Source organism: Tachypleus tridentatus, unplaced genomic scaffold (genome assembly GCF_004210375.1).
Source record: "Tachypleus tridentatus isolate NWPU-2018 unplaced genomic scaffold, ASM421037v1 Hic_cluster_1, whole genome shotgun sequence".
NCBI classification, from domain to species: Eukaryota; Metazoa; Arthropoda; class Merostomata; order Xiphosura; family Limulidae; genus Tachypleus; species Tachypleus tridentatus.
In genome coordinates, this window is record NW_027467777.1 from 32,573,494 (window position 1) to 32,592,800 (window position 19,307).

The following is a 19,307-nucleotide window of genomic DNA, read 5'->3' on the forward strand; positions in this document are numbered from 1 at the left end:
TTTTCATCATCTTTAGACATGTAGTCTTCCACAGTTATAGGGTTACCTCTCCATTTTCACATTTCAACTCCAAGTGTTTAGTCTGCACATATGAAGTTTCTAGAATGGCTTGATTCGTGCCTTTACTTTCCGGTTTTTCCCAAACTGTTTCAGTGCTCGTAGCAGAAGACATCAGAATATTTTTTTTGGGCCTTTTATGCGCTGTGTGTGGTTCTGTATATTCATCCACACCTACCAAATTTTCAGTTTTATTTTTGCGATGTCTCTTTCCGGTCATCAAGATACCAATTTTGTTAAGTTCCTTAGCACCCCGATTGCTTGCCTCGTAAAGCCGACTTCCTCGTGCCTCTTGTCCTAACCTCTCTTTCCACTTGTAGAACTGACATATCATCACGACCGTGTCTTAAATCTGTATTTACACTTTCAAAACTACTGCTAGTTTGTTTATCTTCAGTTCTGTCACTTGTTACATTCAGAGACTCGTTACTTTCTGTCTTCAGTGAAAGGGTTTTCATTTCCTTGTCAGCATTACATTCTTCTTTGTCATCTCGATCACCACTAGCAACTTTGGCTTTTCCTTTTCTTCTCCGAGACCTTGTTGCTACGCGGGAAAAATTTGAGTTCAACACTATATCCACGGGTGACGAACCAGTAACCTCAGTAGCTGACACACCAGACACTTTTGTTCTACTTGAATACTTTACACTTTTTCATCAGAATTAACTCTGCTAGTGTCTACATCGTTGTCCTCAGTACTGAAAGGATGTAATACAGAAATATTGTCAGTGATCTCAACTTTAGTTTTTCTTATGTTTTTTCTCTCACTCTCTGAAGCACGTTCTACTAATTTTCCTAAACTTATTGTCTTCCTCACTTCAGAGTTGTTTGAAATAAAAGATTCTGGAGAAATGTTTATTTTATTTTCTTCTACCTCTGTGGCTTTTGTTATTCTTTCTCTTTTTGCTCGAATTTTTTTGACATGTTTTGCTGTCTTAGTACAGGACACATCCTGATTACTTTCAGATACGATCATTTTAGGATCCACTGTTGTTAGAGATCCACTGCTAATTCTACTCCATTTTGATTCAGTAATTTGTAAATCAAATTCAGTGGTGGTTATACACAAAGTTTGTTCTGTCTGTTCCAAGTTTCCTTCTTTTCCTTGCTGGTTGCTTTCTTCTTGAACAACATTGGTTTTACTTTTACCACCACGTCTTTTTCCTGATCCAAGTGACGTATTGAGAGTTTCAGTGCTTGTGTCAGCAGTACGGCTGTTTTCTAGCTCCTCACCAACATCAGTTTTACTTTTCCTACCATGTCTTTTTCCTGATCCAAGTGACGTATTGAGAGTTTCAGTGTTTGTGTCAGTAGTACGGCTGTTTTCTAGCTCCTCACCAACATCAGTTTTACTTTTCCTACCATGTCTTTTTCCTGATCCAAGTGACGTATTGAGAGTTTCAGTGCTTGTGTCAGCAGTAACGGCTGTTTTCTAGCTCCTCACCAACATCAGTTTTACTTTTCCTACCATGTCTTTTTCCTGATCCAAGTGACGTATTGAGAGTTTCAGTGCTTGTGTCAGTAGTACGGCTGTTTTCTAGCTCCTCACCAATGTCAGTTTTACTTTTCCTACCACGTCTTTTTTCCTGATCCAAGTGGACGTATTGAGAGTTTCAGTGCTTGTGTCAGTAGATGCGGCTGTTTTCTAGCTCCTCACCAACATCAGTTTTACTTTTCCTACCACGTCTTTTTCCTGATCCAAGTGACGTATTGAGAGTTTCAGTGCTTGTGTCAGTAGTACGGCTGTTTTCTAGCTCCTCACCAACATCAGTTTTACTTTTCCTACCATGTCTTTTTCCTGATCCAAGTGACGTATTGAGAGTTTCAGTGTTTGTGTCAGTAGTACGGCTGTTTTCTAGCTCCTCACCAACATCAGTTTTACTTTTCCTACCATGTCTTTTTCCTGATCCAAGTGACGTATTGAGAGTTTCAGTGTTTGTGTCAGCAGTACGGCTGTTTTCTAGCTCCTCACCAACATCAGTTTTACTTTTCCTACCATGTCTTTTTCCTGATCCAAGTGACGTATTGAGAGTTTCAGTGTTTGTGTCAGCAGTACGGCTGTTTTCTAGCTCCTCACCAACATCAGTTTTACTTTTCCTACCATGTCTTTTCCTGATCCAAGTGGCGTATTGAGAGTTTCAGTGTTTGTGTCAGCAGTAACGGCTGTTTTCTAGCTCCTCACCAACATCAGTTTTACTTTTCCTACCACGTCTTTTTCCTGATCCAAGTGGCGATTGAGAGTTTCAGTGTTTGTGTCAGCAGTACGGCTGTTTTCTAGCTCCTCACCAACATCAGTTTTACTTTTCCTACCATGTCTTTTTCCTGATCCAAGTGACGTATTGAGAGTTTCAGTGTTTGTGTCAGCAGTACGGCTGTTTTCTAGCTCCTCACCAATGTTAGTTTTACTTTTCCTACCACGTCTTTTTCCTGATCCAAGTGACGTATTGAGAGTTTCAGTGTTTGTGTCAGCAGTACGGCTGTTTTCTAGCTCCTCACCAACATCAGTTTTACTTTTCCTACCATGTCTTTTTCCTGATCCAAGTGACGTATTGAGAGTTTCAGTGCTTGTGTCAGCAGTACGGCTGTTTTCTAGCTCCTCACCAACATCAGTTTTACTTTTCCTACCACGTCTTTTTCCTGATCCAAGTGACGTATTGAGAGTTTCAGTGTTTGTGTCAGCAGTACGGCTGTTTTCTAGCTCCTCACCAACATCAGTTTTACTTTTCCTACCACGTCTTTTTCCTGATCCAAGTGACGTATTGAGAGTTTCAGTGCTTGTGTCAGCAGTACGGCTGTTTTCTAGCTCCTCACCAATGTTAGTTTTACTTTTTCTACGTCCTGATTCAAGTGATGCGATATCTTCACTGTTGGTATAAAACATCTTTTTAAAATGTACTTCCTGGTTTTGTTTGTTTGCTTTTATACACCCACTTCGTTTACTTCTGTCACATCCTGAGAATCCACCGAGTGAATGACTTTCTTCTTCAAAGACCACGTCTTTGTGCTTACTGAGTTTTAAATTCTGTTTTCTTTTATTCCATTTCATTGGTAAGTTAGAAACTTTAACATCTGTTATTACTTGTTGTTTATTTTCCCCCATTATTCTTTCTTCTTGTTCATCTGAGCTCGAGTGAGGTTTTCTAATTTCCATAGTTTCATTAGTTTCTTTGCCCATATTTTCTAACAATGTACTTGAGTCATAACTCTTGGACTTCTCTTCTTTTCCCTCAACGGTTACATCTTGTCTCACAGCTTTTTCAGATATGATATTCCTCTGAATTTTAACAAAATCTGTCTTGCCCATCATTTCTTCAGCTGCTAGCATTTCCTTTGAAGTATCATTTCCCAACATTTCACTCTCAGAATAACATTTTTCAGATGTAGTGTCCTTCTTCCTAGAAAAATAAGTACAAGACTGGTCATGGACTAATGCAGACTCCCTTACCAAGTCCAGTCTTTCATTATTTAATTCATCCCTGTTTTTCTCTCTTGACAAAATATTTTCTGGGTTTGTAAAAGACTTTGACTTCAGTGGCTTGACGTCCACTTGTCCTTTATCCGTTTTCTTTAATGAAGCTAGATGACCATCAACTTGAATACAGCCATCATCATCACGAGACAAACGTGGCAAAACAACAAAACAGGGTTTATCCGTCGATTCCGTAAGCCGTGGAGGAGTCTCTGCAACAAGAGTCGTCACGTCTGTTAGTTCTTCAACGTAAGGTGGGGTCTGTGCTCTCGCCTCAAAACCATCTTCATCATCTTCGGTGTCTTTTCCAGATTTTTTCTGAGTAGCAGGACATAGAATACTTTCAGTAAATGTTTCATCTTGTTTTGATAATGAATCTTCTATTAATGAAGTACAGTTCATCAGTCTGGCCTCAAATTCCACTTCTACACCTCCACTAACAGACTGTCTAAGTCTCCGTTTCTGATCCCTAACATCAGCATTCATCTGAAAATTTACATCCGACCTATCTTCCTCCTCTGCAGGACGTGCAGACGCTTGTGGTGGTGTATCTAGTATTTCATCATCATCATCACTGTTCTCAAGAAAATCTATGCCAGAGTTAAAACTCTTATTTTTGGTGTTACCAATGTCTCTTCCATCTATTGGAAAGACAAGAGGTTTAATGTGATCAGCACCAGTTGTCAGAACTTCACCATCTTTAGTCTCTTTACAATTAATTTCTTCATCAAAAGCTTGAGTCTCCATTTCCAAGACTTCATCATTTGCACCAGAACCTTCTACGTCAGTTTCGTCATCATCATCCAGGTACATCTGAGTGGGTTCCATCATCACCTCTGTTTTACTAAAAGTTTTAACTGACTCACCCACAACAGCCATCTGAGAAGTTGTTTCTTTGTGTTCATTACCACTGTTGTCTTCGTAAGGTTGAGTGGCTGCCATCATCAACTCAGTTTCATCATTATCTTTAGCAATATTATCTACTTCATACGGCTGAGTGGCTGCCATCATTAACTCAGTTTTATCATTATCTTTGTCAGTACTATCTACTTCATATGGCTGAGTGGCTGCCATCATTAACTCAGTTTTATCATTATCTTTGTCAGTACTATCTACTTCATACGGCTGAGTGGCTGCCATCATTAACTCAGTTTTATCATTATCTTTGTCAGTACTATCTACTTCATATGGCTGAGTGGCTGCCATCATTAACTCAGTTTCATCATTATCTTTGTCAGTACTATCTACTTCATATGGCTGGGTTTCTGCCATCATCATGGCAATCTTGTCATTTTCATCTTCACCATCAGGCTGAAATGGCTGAGTGGTTGTTGCTATTACAGTAGTTTCATCAGTTCCTTTCCAATCATCTTCCTCTCCTGGATGCCTTCTTGTTGCTAAAACACTATCACTAGCACCAAATACCTCTGACTCGGTACGTACAACTTGCTTACAAATGTTACCAGTCAACTGAAGGTTCCCTTCTTCTCCACCATCCTTCTTCTCAGTTTCTAAAGACACACCTGTTTGGTTTTGTGGAAGTTCTCTGTGTGGTTCTTCGTTTTCTTCTTCCTGTTGGACAACACAACAGTAACAAATAACACTTTACAAAACATTTCCATATGTTAAGAAGTTACAATTTTTTTATATTGAAAATGTACTTCCAATAGATACTTCGCTAACCTCACAAGCCTTACTGTTCCTGTTTGGTTCTGCCCTCTATATGTGAACTTTTTATTATGCATGTCACGAGCCTTCTGCACCCCTCCACTCGTCTCTCTTGTAAATCATCCTATGTTGCTTCTCCACCAATAGGAGCACAGTACACTCATGATTGTGCAATTTACTCTAGGTGTCTCTACTGAACTATCACTTTGAAATCTGGTAGATGATAGAAGCACCAGAAGTGAGTGGGGAAGATGTGCAAGTGGAGGGAAGTACTTATCAGCAATACATTAGGAAAATTATAAAACTTGTCATATTGTACTTTCCTTCTCTCACAAGATTAGCTGGATTAGGAGGATGGACAAAGAGAGTAAAAGAACCATTTCTGATCCAGGAAAACTCTGTCCATTTGTGTAATGTGAAAAAAAAATCAAGGCAGAAAATGAGAGGAGCACATCCACATGGGAGAGAATGAGGTGGGAAAGTGGTCCTAACCAAAGAAAGATACAGTAATTCAAACCCAATCATTGGTGACAAAGGGAGAGTGAAACTCCCACTAGGCCAAAATTTACCAGATAGTTACCAGTATTATTAGCAATATATCACCCATTTTTGAGAAAAACAACAAACTTTGGCACTGTGAGAAGAAGGGACAGGTAAGGGCTGAATATGCGAAGGACAGGAATCCAGAATCGGCACCACACCCGGCTCTGACTCAGATAAACAAGTTACCATATGTGAAAGGGTAGGTTGTCGCTGGACAGGTGCCATCAAAAACTCCAAGGACTTTAACACCATATCAGAAATGAAATGTTTTAAAAACAGAGCCATATGCAAATCCCAGAGATAAGGAGTAGATAAACGGGTTTGGAGATAAGATGGCATCATGACCTAAAAAGTCACAACAACACATATGCCACATTTACAAAGCCAGAGCCAAAGAAGATAAATGAACCAACATGGAAGGAAGGAGGCAGAGGATGTTCCTTGAAACTCCTTCAGGATTTCCATGAAGCACCTCAGGCAGGAGAAGAGCTGTGTAAAGATACTGCAAGAGAGTCAGGAGAGTAAGACGAATCAGGAAACACTGGGCATGGATGAGACAAACTAGAGGTTTGGGGTCTGTTCCCCAAAAAGGTAAAACTAAACCCAAGGAATAGTCAATCCAATGATATTAAAAGGCAAACTGACCCAAAGACTATGAAGAACAAGGCATATTATCACTATCACTCAACCGAGAGGAGAATTGTTCTGTATGAACCCAAATGTCAAGAGATGGAGAAAAACCAATGCAATAATGAAGGACTCGGGTCATAAGACATAGTAGCAAATGGCAAAACATTACGTGCATGAGAAAAAAGTACAAAAAAATCACGAAAGGCCAAACAGAATCTTCAGGTAAGTTATGGAAAGACAGTAAATTCAGGATGTGGAAACATGAATTAAAATCCTAGTCTGTTTGTCCTGGTTCTAGAAGTTCAGGAGAAAGTGCAGAAAGTTTTGAAGATAGAAGATGACCCATATAATCTACCTGCAAACAAACATAGGTAAATATCCTGACAGGTTACCAGCACCTGAATACTGTGGTAAAGCACCAGTCAAACATGAGACACCCAAAGTGGCGACATTAATTTTGAATTAATGTTGCATCAGTGAACAGAAGAAAAAAAACGTGCGACTAGAATAATAGTAGTGGAATCTGAATACTTTAACAGAAATGAAGTTAAATTATAGAAAGATATCAATGTGCAGCAGCTTCTTGTTCTTGTTCATAGAGGGAGCCACGTGCATCATGCGAGTGTACTGTTCTCCTATTGGTGAAGGGGGGGTGGGTGGCGGCTGCAGAAGGCTTGTGGCATGCTTAATAAGAAAAGTTTGTACATAAAGGGAAGAAAGAAAATGAGAGTAGTTGATCCTACAAGCAGAGGGAAGGATTGCACTGGAATAATAAGAAAAATTCCTCATTCCTAAACCACTGAGCAACTGAAACGTCTGTAAAAATGCTTTGCAATCAATACTATGACACCTCAGTAAACTTTAAAGACACGGTGAACAAATTATTAAGTCACCAGGTGTCTCTACAATAGATCTTATTCTTTAGGAATACTTGTATGTTTTGCATTCCTCATATCTACATACAAACACCACCTTCATTACATGTAGTTCTTGTTAAAAATAGATTACAGATCAATAATTACCTTGCATGAAATTTATAATATTCCTAAAAAACTCTATCAACATAAATTATGCATTTTATAATTTGAGTTTCCCATACGCAGAACAACAGAAAAAAAAAAGACTTCAGACATGAAACATTTACAAATAAAAGTTTGCACCCTGAATCGATAAATGAATCCAGCAGACATACAATGGACTAGTAAATGTTATTACTGACCTTCTGCACTGGTAACATTGACTCAGACTCTGTGTCAGAACTTGAATCCTTGTGAATGTAATGCTGTAAGAAAGAAAAACATAACATCTTATTAAATGTCATAGTTCAGCCTAACTTCTGTATGGTTTTACATTCACAACAGAACTGACATCTCCCTTGGGGGTTAAATACCTAATACATTATAGAAACTAGTGATTATAATTTGTATCATCCAATCAAGGTTAGCAGTATATACAATTAATAAACTCAGAGTGACTTTTTATGACTTTAACCATTGGTCTTGAACTGAAAACAAAACAATTTTGACGATATATGTTTCCTCTAAAACATATAAAACAACACAGTTTGAACGTTGTTTTTTAAAGGTCACGTAACAGATCAAACAAAGAGTAGGATATTGTGATGACAATAATAAAGTACCTCAATAATCATATGAATGAAAATTTGATTTTTTGTACAAATAAAAAGTACTAATAAAAGAAACCATTTTAAATTAAGCATCAAATGTATTATTCAACAAAGAACTTATACCAGAGGTTCGCTCCAACAGAAATTTGCACGGATATTTCCAAACAAAAGTTTTTCGTTTGTTTCCAAGTTGTACCTAACATGTGGCTTCAGGAACAGCTGTGTAAAATCATAAATTACTTTACATATTTGAGTAGATGAGTTTTAATTAAATAAACACACCTCATAAAGACAAATTTACAACAGTCACATATACAGACAAGTAGATTCCCACAGTTTTCACTGTCTTTGTTACTAGTATTAATTATGCTGGACAACCAATTAACCATCAGGCTCGTCAACTGTTCTCACAAGACTTGGACGGTTTAAACGGTCAGATAATTATTTTGTGGTATTAACCGATTTAATAGTAACTTTGGTTCATTGGATTATTTTAAGTTATACCCGTTAACGTAACCAATGTCCATGTTAAATCAGTCATGGATTAATAATAAAGGTAATTAGGTAAAGTAGTCCATAAGCTCCAAGTAAGTCCAGGTAATTTTATTTTCATAATTAGATAATAATTACTAAATAGAATAAAACGTTTTAGTAATTAATATTTAAAACACTAACAAGTATCTAGTTATTAAAAACTAAAACCATTAATTAATTATTAGACACTGGTGATTATCCAAACTCAGATAATAATTATCAAACAACTACCACAACTTTATTACACACATTTCTACTTCTATTGACCCACAAAACCCCTACCATAATTTACCAATATAACTACTGAGGGTCAAATTTAGAAACTCACAGGTTAATATATGTAACCAAATCACTGTGCAAATAGAAAGTTGTTGTTTTCATTACTTTAAGTAATGTTATTTCAGAAAGAAAAAAAACAAATATTAGAAAACAACTGGATCGATTTTGTAGAAAGTATCACATTGTAGCTTTCTGAATAATGTCAGAAAAACAGGCTAGAAACTGGACTACAGTGTAATGTTAGAAAACTGGAATACATGCAGTTTCATGTTACAAAACAGGCTACAAACTGGACTACAGTGTAATGTTAGAAAACTGGAATACATACAGTTTCATGTTACAAAACAGGCTAGAAACTGGACTACAGTGTAATGTTAGAAAACTGGAATACATGCAGTTTCATGTTACAAAACAGGCTAGAAACTGGACTACAGTGTAATGTTAGAAAACTGGAATACACACAGTTTCATGCTAGAAAACTGGAATACATACAGTTCATGTTACAAAACAGGCTAGAAACTGGACTACAGTGTAATGTTAGAAAACTGGAATACATACAGTTAGGTGTTACAAAACAGGCTAGAAACTGGACTACAGTGTAATATTAGAAAACTGGAAAACACACAGTTTCATGTTACAAAACTGGAATACATACAGTTTCATGTTACAAAACAGGCTAGAAACTGGACTACAGTGTAATGTTAGAAAACTGGAATACACACAGTTTCATGTTAGAAAACTGGAATACATACAGTTCATGTTACAAAACTGGAATACATACAGTTCATGTTACAAAACAGGCTAGAAACTGGACTACAGTTTCATGTTAGAAAACTGGAATACACACAGTTTCATGTTAGAAAACTGGAATACATACAGTTCATGTTACAAAACTGGAATACATACAGTTCATGTTACAAAACAGGCTAGAAACTGGACTACAGTGTAATGTTAGAAAACTGGAATACATACAGTTTCATGTTACAAAACAGGCTAGAAACTGGACTACAGTGTAATGTTAGAAAACTGAAATACATACAGTTTCATGTTACAAAACAGGCTAGAAACTGGACTACAGTGTAATGTTAGAAAACTGGACTACAGTGTAATGTTAGAAAACTGGAATACAGTGTAATGTTAGAAAACTGGAATACAGTGCAAGTTTAGAAACTGGACTACAGTGTAATGTTAGAAAACTGGAATACATAGTGTTTCATGTTACAAAACAGGCTAGAAACTGGACTACAGTGTAATGTTAGAAAACTGGACTACAGTGTAATGTTAGAAAACTGGACTACAGTGTAATGTTAGAAAACTGGAATACAGTGCAATGTTAGAAACTGGACTACAGTGTAATGTTAGAAACTGGAATACAGTGCAATGTTAGAAACTGGACTACAGTGTAATGTTAGAAAACTGGAATACAGTGTAATGTTAGAAAACTGGAATACATAGAGTTTCATGTTAAAAAACAGGCTAGAAACTGGACTACAGTGTAATGTTAGAAAACTGGAATACATACAGTTTCATGTTACAAGACAGGCTAGAAACTGGACTACAGTGTAATGTTAGAAAACTGGAATACATAGTGTTTCATGTTACAAAACAGGCTAGAAACTGGACTACAGTGTAATGTTAGAAAACTGGACTACAGTGTAATGTTAGAAAACTGGACTACAGTGTAATGTTAGAAAACTGGAATACAGTGTAATGTTAGAAAACTGGAATACAGTGCAATGTTAGAAACTGGACTACAGTGTAATGTTAGAAACTGGAATACAGTGCAATGTTAGAAACTGGACTACAGTGTAATGTTAGAAAACTGGAATACAGTGTAATGTTAGAAAACTGGAATACATAGAGTTTCATGTTACAAAACAGGCTAGAAACTGGACTACAGTGTAATGTTAGAAAACTAGAATACATACAGTTTCATGTTACAAAGCGGGCTAGAAACTGGACTACAGTGTAATGTTAGAAACCTGGAATACAGTTGTTATTAAGGTTATTCAAGAACTATTAATTACTGACATAATTATCCATAGAAACTATTTTACATCCATGACAATACAAATATACATGAGTCTGACAATAACAGCCTACCTTTCCTTTCCTTGTTTTATTCAGACTTCCCAGATCACATATTAGAGCTGAGAAGTTGTGGATTTCAACCAGAGCATGTTGTTTTGATAATGCCTAAGCATGTAAAACAAATATGTCCATATAAATACACAGTAGCTGCTTACAAGTATATCAAATCTTTAAAATCACTGTTTTCAACAACTGTCATGAAGAGTTACTCCTTATCTATATCAGGCAGTGTGCTGAAAGTACACAAATCAATATAGTGTATAATGAATACACTGACTGTTCCAATGTCAGACACACAGAAAACAAAGTGTGATTCATTTCCACTTGTCCCAAATTACAAAATTCGTATTTTGATAATCCCTCTAGTATTACTGTGGAATCATGGTATTAACACAATTCATTGTTAACACCAACAGAGCAATGTATCACTGACATTCATAACTGTCTTTTAAGTATGAACAACCCCTTTCTCTCCTGTCGTAACACTCTAAAATAGGCATACAAGTAATTAAAAGTGAATCTTTAATACCTATGTATCTGATTGTTCCATTAGTAAAAGTAAATGTATTTGTTAGAAAATATTTTGTAACTCCCCACACACACCGTAATCTACACTGGCACTGTCACACACTGTAACCTACACTGGCACTGTCACACACTGTAATCTACACTGGCACTGTCTCATACAGAAATTTAATTAAGAGAGCAGCTATTTAACTGGGGGGGGGACCCCAACATGTTTTTCCAAAACAGATATGCTATAGCAGAGGGTGGAACTATAAGTTTATTCTAAACCGTCAACAGAGAATGAGTTTGGCATTGTCTCTTAGGTTGTCCTTCTGTCACTCTTAGACAGGCTCGACTGGCACTTCACGCAAGTGCCACTAAAAGTCCTTCATGTATAACCTATAGAATAGCTGTTTTACAAACATCTTTAACCTTGGAATTAAAAGAGAAAACTGTGATGGGTATAAGTCAAAGCCTGGGTATCACATGTCTTCAAAGAACTTAGATAGAAAATATATACACATATCTGACTTTAACTTCCTTTTACAACTATGATGTGTAGAAATAAAACAATTCTTAAAGTTAATACAAAAATACATTTACAACAATAACATACAGATTATACAGAAGTTTATTTTCTAGTACAGATAACACGTCCTTTATCTCACCTTGTTTCTTAAACAAACATCAGCTTTGTCATCTCTGCCTATAATATTTTCTCCTAAAATAAGAATGAAAAGTTGATGTAATATACAAACATCTGTTAAAAGTTTTACCTCATGAAATATCATTGAACAAAGAAGATGGTATGAATTTTATTTTACCTCTCAACCGAAGATGGATAACATTGGATAGAGGAAGGATTTTCATAATTTCTAAAGGCCAAATATAACTAAAGTCACCACTAGATGGAACTACTAAATACTCCTATATTTTATGTTGTAACAACTACAAAGAAATAATCATATAGTCTTTTCTTTCTTTCCTGCCAAAAGTTACAAACCACAAGATTATGCTGGTCAAACAAGAGATCACATACAAGTTATAAGAGTTGGGGGATTAACTTGATATAATTAAGTTGTCATGTTTTATTAACTTAAACAACTAAGTAACTTAAAATATTTCCACTATGATTTATCATTCTAATTCAATTAATATAAGGATCTTCAACATTATCAATGAGTGTCATGCCTGAAGAAAGTAACAAACTTTCTGATTCTGACTACATTTAGTCATCCTCGTATCTCCTGTGAAATAACCGATGAGTTGAATACAACTGGACAATTAATAAAGTACCCAAACCCCCATTAACCATAACACAAAAATTAAATTTTAAAATAAAAGTATTCACATCAGATGATACTAAATATTTTATAAATTAAGACTTCAGTCACACTGTAGAAGTTACTTTAGTTTCTTACTTCTAAGAGTAACAAAAAAACAACACTTTTTTTCTACCATTATTTTTTAAGTATAAACATTACTTGATGCTAATTGTATATTACTAAATAGAAAGAACATTGTAAACATGGATGTTTGGTAGGTGACGCTCAGCTGTGTCTTCTGAGTTTACCTATTGGTCAAGCTAGGTTACTTCATGACCTGATCACTGCATACACACACTCTTGAAACTGGGTCTCTTTATGACCTGATCACACACACACACTTTTGTAAATGGGTCACTTATAACCTAATCACACATACACACTCATGTAACTGGGTCACTTTATAACCTAACCACACACAGTCTTGTACCTGGGTCACTTCATAATCTCATCTCACACACATACTTGTAACTGGGTCGCTTTGTAACCTAACCACACACAGTCTTGTACCTGGGTCACTTCATAATCTCATCTCACACACATACTTGTAACTGGGTCACTTTGTAACCTAACCACACACACTTTGTGTAACTGGGTCACATTATGACCTGATCACACACACTCGTGTAACTGGGTCACTTTATGACCTGATCACACACACTCATGTAACTGGGTCACTTTGTAATCTGATCACATACACACACACACGTGTATCTGGGTCACTTCATAACCTGATCACATACACACTCGTGTAACTGGGTCACTTTGTAATCTGATCACATACACACACACACTCGTGTATCTGGGTCACTTTAATCTGATCACATACACACTCATGTCACTGGGTCACATTATGACCTGATCACATACACACACACCCTCGTGTATCTGGGTCACTTCATAACCTGATCACATACACTTCGTGTAACTGGGTCACTTTGTAATCTGATCACATAATTTTATTAATTCGTATATTGTTAAACATTTTCTACTTATGTTTATTTTCTAAGTCGTTTCTTATCATATTTTGTTCTTTTTTATTTTACCACATGAAATCTAGTATATTAGATTTTTATCAACCAATGCCAAATCCAATAAAATATTAAAATTCACTCCAGTTGCAGAACACAAATACACAAGACTTCATCGTCTACAATATTACATAAGTAACCTAGTCATATTTAAACTATGATGTATAAAACTACATCAACTCTAGTGGATAATACAGCCAAGTACAACATCAATACCTTCAAACAAGGGCATTTTCAAAGATGTATCAACCCCCGGCTGTTCTGGAAACAACAGGTATGCAACCTAGTAATAAAATAAAACTTATATGAAATAGAATATTTCATTCAATTCTTATTGTCTCAGTTTTTATAAAAAAATAATAAAAATGGTAGAAAAATAACTTTAAATTAGTAAAACTGTTCACAAACACACATTAATCCATAACTGTGCACCTAAGCCCCAGCTAAGCAAATCATAATTTGAAAATACAAATAACCCAATTTACAAGTTACTTAATAAAAGTAAGTTATAAACTTAGAACTTTCATTAACTCTGTATGGTAAAAATATTTGTTTTAAGCAAACATCATGTAAACATTACCAAAAAGTTACTGTTGTATGGTTGTCTACAATACTGTTGCTATATCATATCTTTGTGAAAAGTTTAATTTCTGTTAGTTTTATAATTACACACTAATGTTCTAATTCTGAGCATTGTGGTAAATCACGAGGACTACAGTGTCGTTGTTTAATAACTTTTGTTGTTTTATGTCTGACTAATCATGATGACGACAGTGTCGTTGTTTGGTAACTTTTGTTGTTATATGTCTGACTAATCATGATGACGACAGTGTCGTTGTTTGGTAACTTTTGTTGTTGTTTGTCTGACTAATCATGATGACGACAGTGTCGTTGTTTGGTAACTTTTGTTGTTGTATGTCTGACTAATCATGATGATGACAGTGTCGTTGTTTCGTAACTTTTGTTGTTGTATGTCTGACTAATCATGATGATGACAGTGTCGTTGTTTCGTAACTTTTGTTGTTGTATGTCTGACTAATCATGATGATGACAGTGTCGTTGTTTCGTAACTTTTGTTGTTGTAAGCTTGACCAATCATGACGACAGTGTCGTTGTTTGGTAACTTTTGTTGTTGTACGTCTGACTAATCATGATGACGACAGTGTCATTGTTTGGTAACTTTTGTTGTTGCACGCCTGACTAATCATGATGAGGACAGTGTCGTTGTTTGGTAACTTTTGTTGTTTTACGTCTGACTAATCATGAAGACGACAGTGTCGTTGTTTGGTAACTTTTGTTGTCGTATGTCTGACTAATCATGATGACGACAGTGTCGTTGTTTGGTAACTTTTGTTGTTGTATGTCTGACTAATCATGATGATGACAGTGTCGTTGTTTGGTAACTTTTGTTGTTGCACGTCTGACTAATCATGATGACAGTGTTGTTGTTTGGTAACTTTTGTTGTTGCACATCTGACTAATCATGATGATGACAGTGTCATTGTTTGGTAACTTTTGTTGTTGCATGTCTGACTAATCATGATAACCAAATATAATATTTAGTAAATTACCTGATTTTGTTTTTATGTTTACTTTTAAATGTGAATTTATTAAATATTAAAATACATATAAAATTAAACTTTCATAACTTCATCTGAGACAAAAGCTAATTATATAATGTCCCTACAGATAGTCTTTACTGACAGAAACTGAACAAGTCACCATAAACATCTTCCTCTGTAGTTTGAAAACTTTAATATGGCAAATCTTTTGTCACTGATGAAATATCCCAAAACATTTTAGAAAATTAATTTTTAAAAAAAATGTACCTTTTATTTCATTTAAGTTCTGGGATGATTATTTTTGTTTGAAAGATTACTAAAACTACTCTTTTTAATGTCTATTTTCAGTATTTTAAGAACAATATATTCAAGGCTGTTAATAACAAATCGTAGCTTGAATCTGCATTTTACAAAGTGAAAACAAATCAATTTTAGTTTGCATGGTTTATTTGTTATGATACCAGCTTGTCAGAACTAGTTGATAAAAACGTTTTACTTCCTAAGATAAGAAATACTCCCTACAATAAAATGTCTTACAAAATTTGGATAAGGTAGATAGATTTTCACGATGAAGTTTAAAGCATCTTCAAAATGACAACAAACTGACTTCTTCTTTAAGCATTAAAAACAAACAGAAAATTAATAAAAACACGAGAAATACAGTTATTTGTTGTATTATATGTTGAAGTATTTTCGGCAGTTTTATTTGTATAAGTACTTTATATGAATAATGTACCATTATATGTTTATGATTTAAGAAAATTCTTATTAATTGTATTCCTTTATAATTTTACATTTCAATGCTAAAGCATTAAAAAACAGGCTGTCAATGTGTTTTCTCAATATTTGAACAATTATACAGGTTTTAAAAGTTTACTGGGAGGCCCGCAAATATACATGCTACAATTTTAAATTAAATACAGAAGTCATTTATATTACGAGTCGCCTTTTTTGTTTTCGGGAATAATGAAGTAATCTTTCGATTATTACATACTGGCATCATTTTATGAATAACGGTAAGCTATGCTATTTTAATGTTTATTACGTTAAGTCACAACAAAAACTACAAAATAATTTGACGAAGAAACTCAATATAACATCATTTATGTATTAAAAACCCACCAACCTGCTGTTTTTCTTCTTCATTTTTATCTTCATCATCAGAAAATTCTAAATCAATTGCTTGAGTTTGGTCAAGATCCATTTTATATTAGGCCTAACATCAAATTCACAGCTAACGTATAAACATTAATCGGTAAACGTAAAAGGTGACATTACTTTATTTTTCTCTACAAGTGGGATTTTCTCGTCATCACTGAATATTAGTTTATTCCATATGGACTTTTCTAATTGTTTATACTTTTTAACAACACTATTTTAGCAGTACTTCAGTGTCAGTATTTTAATTTTTTTCTTTTAGTAAAACATGGTATTGTTTCGAGTTTTAACTGCAACAATAATCAGAGTAACAGTATTTCTGTACGATTTCGTTTAGTTCAACAGAAGTTTAAAATATTAAAAAAAAATTCCAATCAGCAAAAGAAATTAACTATTTGTTTCATATGATTCTACTTGTAAAGATAGAAATGCATAGTTTTGCGAGTTCGATGTCCTCACTGTTAACAAAATTTTCGGGCACAAACTTGATACTAAACACACAGATACAGTATATGTTGGGATCCAAAGATACGGGTATGGACAAAATTTCTTACTTAACTGTTAGAAATATCGTGTGTATGCTATGATATATTCTATGAGAAAAATGGAAGGAGACTGCCCCACTCACCAACCTCGGAATCCTGCGTATTTGCATACATTTTTTACATTGTTGGCATGAGCAACTCTATATTTGAATAAGAGAATGATAAGTAAGTTCTTTTTTTCTTAAGTTACCACCTACCTATAAGATCTTTTGAATGACCATAACCAAATTAGATGTACAAATTAGTGGCTCGGGAGCAAGCTGAAAATCAGGCTGTGACACCTACGGTGAGCGGAGCACAGAGAGCCCATTGTATGCATAGTTCTGCGCTTAACAACAAATAAAAACTATTTAGAGTTACATTTATAAAAAAACACTATAGTGTTATCCTTTAGGATACTGAAATAATTGAAAAACCAGCTGGGATTCATATTTTCTGGTATCCTGAGAGCAACTACCAATAGTAACTAATACATGACACGTTTTCGGAATTTTTTTATTTTTTTTTCACTATTGAGTGTTTATGTTGAGCAAAGTCCGTAACATTGTATGTGAAATATTCACTTATCATCTACGTAACACTGCTAAAGGCCCGGTGGTTAAGTCACTCGACTCGTAATCTGAGGGTCGCAGGTTTGAGTCCCCGTCACACCAAACATGCACACCCCTTCAGCCGTGGGGGCGTTATAATGTTACGGTCAATCCCACTATTCGCCGGTAAAAAGAGTAGCCCAAGAGATGGCGGTGGGTGATGATGACTAGCTGTTTTCCCTCTAGTCTTACACTGCAAAATTAGGGACAGCTAGTGCAGATAGCCCTCGGGTAGCATGCGCGAAATTTAAAACAAACAAATAACAGTGCTAAATATTTTTAAGATAGTTCAACATATTTTTGTTTAAGGGATTTCCCAGCGTCATCTAGCGGCAGCATCTTTCTGTATTATGTAAGAAAATGGTTCGTTTTATATGTCCAGTTGAAAGTTGTATATATTTATAAAGTGTAGATTTCACGTGATGTTATTTGCTTATTACCTTTATAATTAAAATAACTAGTTATCAATGATTAAAATAATTATATATACTTATTTTATGTATGGAAAATGGGTTCATATCCGCCTAGATACTTTTCGTGGATAGAGGACGGAAAACTCGCTGCTTTCGGATGGCCTTCCACACCCGCCAATCTTCGATATTTGATAGATAGCGGTATTGTCCATTTAGTGACCTTATCGCCGGAAAAACGTCCGTTCATTCACGCTTTTCCCGAATTGGAATGGACTGAAATAAAAATACGAGAATTTGATCCTCCAACCATAACTCAGATTGAGAAATTTATGAAAGTATGTGATAAAGCCTTTAAGAAAGAGAGGCAAGTTTATAATTAAGTTTTAAAAGTTAACTCTATGACGTGAAATATTCGTGTTATTTAATCTACTAAAATAAATATATACTATTAATAGAACTTGAGTTCTATACCTGCTTACAAGTAGTAGTACTAATATTAAGCAGGTATAAATACAAATAAAACATGATTTAATGTAGTAATGCTACAGTAAATTTTAATTTACTATGCTGCAGGCTGTTAAACCTTACAATATATTTTTATTTCTACCAGTAGTTAACATCAAAGCATAACTGATTATTAATTAATTTTCCAGTTAGAATGTAAAATTATACCTAGTGTCAATACCATCACATTGGTAATCTATAATTAAACAACTAGCAAGTTTAAATGCAAAAGAAATAGGGTTAGTTATTAAAGTTAGTACATGTGTCAAAAAGGCATGTTAACAATCTCCAAAAGATATATTGAAATGTTTCTTTAAGATATAACTTAAATATCATAATATTTAATTTTGTGTGTTTTATTTTCATTTGAAACTAATGTATGTTTCTTAATATGCAATCAAAACATTTGTGTTAAACATACATTGATATGCTTATTCAAATTTTTGGTACTGTAGTTTTGTAAAAGTCTGGTTGGGTTTCTCACAGGCTGTTGGAGTACATTGCAGGATGGGCAGAGGCCGGACAGGAACAATGCTGGCATGTTATTTTGTCAAATTTCATAGTATGTCTCCCAGAGATGCTGTCGACATGGTTAGGAAACTCCGACCAGGTTCTGTTGAGACTTACTCACAAGAGGCAACTGTCATGGATTATCATATATACCTGTGTAAAATTATAATTAAAATTATAACTGTGGTATTATGGATTCAGCATAGTTAAATATGTATTTAATAACAAGTAATTTTCAAACAAGAAACGATTACATCTTCTTTT

General features: G+C 34.9%; 2 protein-coding genes across 2 annotated transcripts; one reads left to right on the plus strand and one right to left on the minus strand.

Annotated features, from left to right (window-relative positions):
- Positions 1–1,634: 1,634 nt before the first annotated feature.
- Positions 1,635–16,715, minus strand: LOC143241670 (uncharacterized). Its single transcript, XM_076484898.1, has 7 exons — positions 16,450–16,715; positions 13,978–14,044; positions 12,074–12,126; positions 10,911–11,003; positions 8,118–8,213; positions 7,587–7,649; positions 1,635–5,098 (listed from the first exon to the last, which is right to left on the minus strand). Exons 1-7 carry the CDS (start codon positions 16,525–16,527, stop codon positions 2,228–2,230), a joined length of 3,321 nt encoding a protein of 1,106 aa, XP_076341013.1. The 5' UTR covers positions 16,528–16,715; the 3' UTR covers positions 1,635–2,227.
- Positions 16,716–17,941: 1,226 nt separating this feature from the next.
- Positions 17,942–19,253, plus strand: LOC143241753 (dual specificity protein phosphatase 23-like). Its single transcript, XM_076484976.1, has 2 exons — positions 17,942–18,364; positions 19,020–19,253. The coding sequence occupies exons 1-2, from the start codon at positions 18,125–18,127 to the stop codon at positions 19,251–19,253; spliced, it is 474 nt and encodes a 157-aa protein (XP_076341091.1). The 5' UTR covers positions 17,942–18,124.
- The last annotated feature ends 54 nt before the right edge of the window (positions 19,254–19,307 follow it).

Excerpts from the sequence above, each read along its gene's own strand:
- LOC143241670 (XM_076484898.1), bottom strand. The coding sequence starts at position 16,527 with ATGGATCTTGACCAAACTCAAGCAATTGATTTAGAATTTTCTGATGAT. Across the intron at positions 12,127-13,977 it reads GAAAATGCCCTTGTTTGAAG|GAGAAAATATTATAGGCAGA; the intron begins GTATTGATGTTG and ends TTCTTATTTTAG. Across the intron at positions 5,099-7,586 it reads CAATGTTACCAGTGCAGAAG|GAAGAAGAAAACGAAGAACC; the intron begins GTCAGTAATAAC and ends GTTGTCCAACAG.
- LOC143241753 (XM_076484976.1), top strand. The coding sequence starts at position 18,125 with ATGGGTTCATATCCGCCTAGATACTTTTCGTGGATAGAGGACGGAAAA. Across the intron at positions 18,365-19,019 it reads AGATTGAGAAATTTATGAAA|GCTGTTGGAGTACATTGCAG; the intron begins GTATGTGATAAA and ends GGTTTCTCACAG.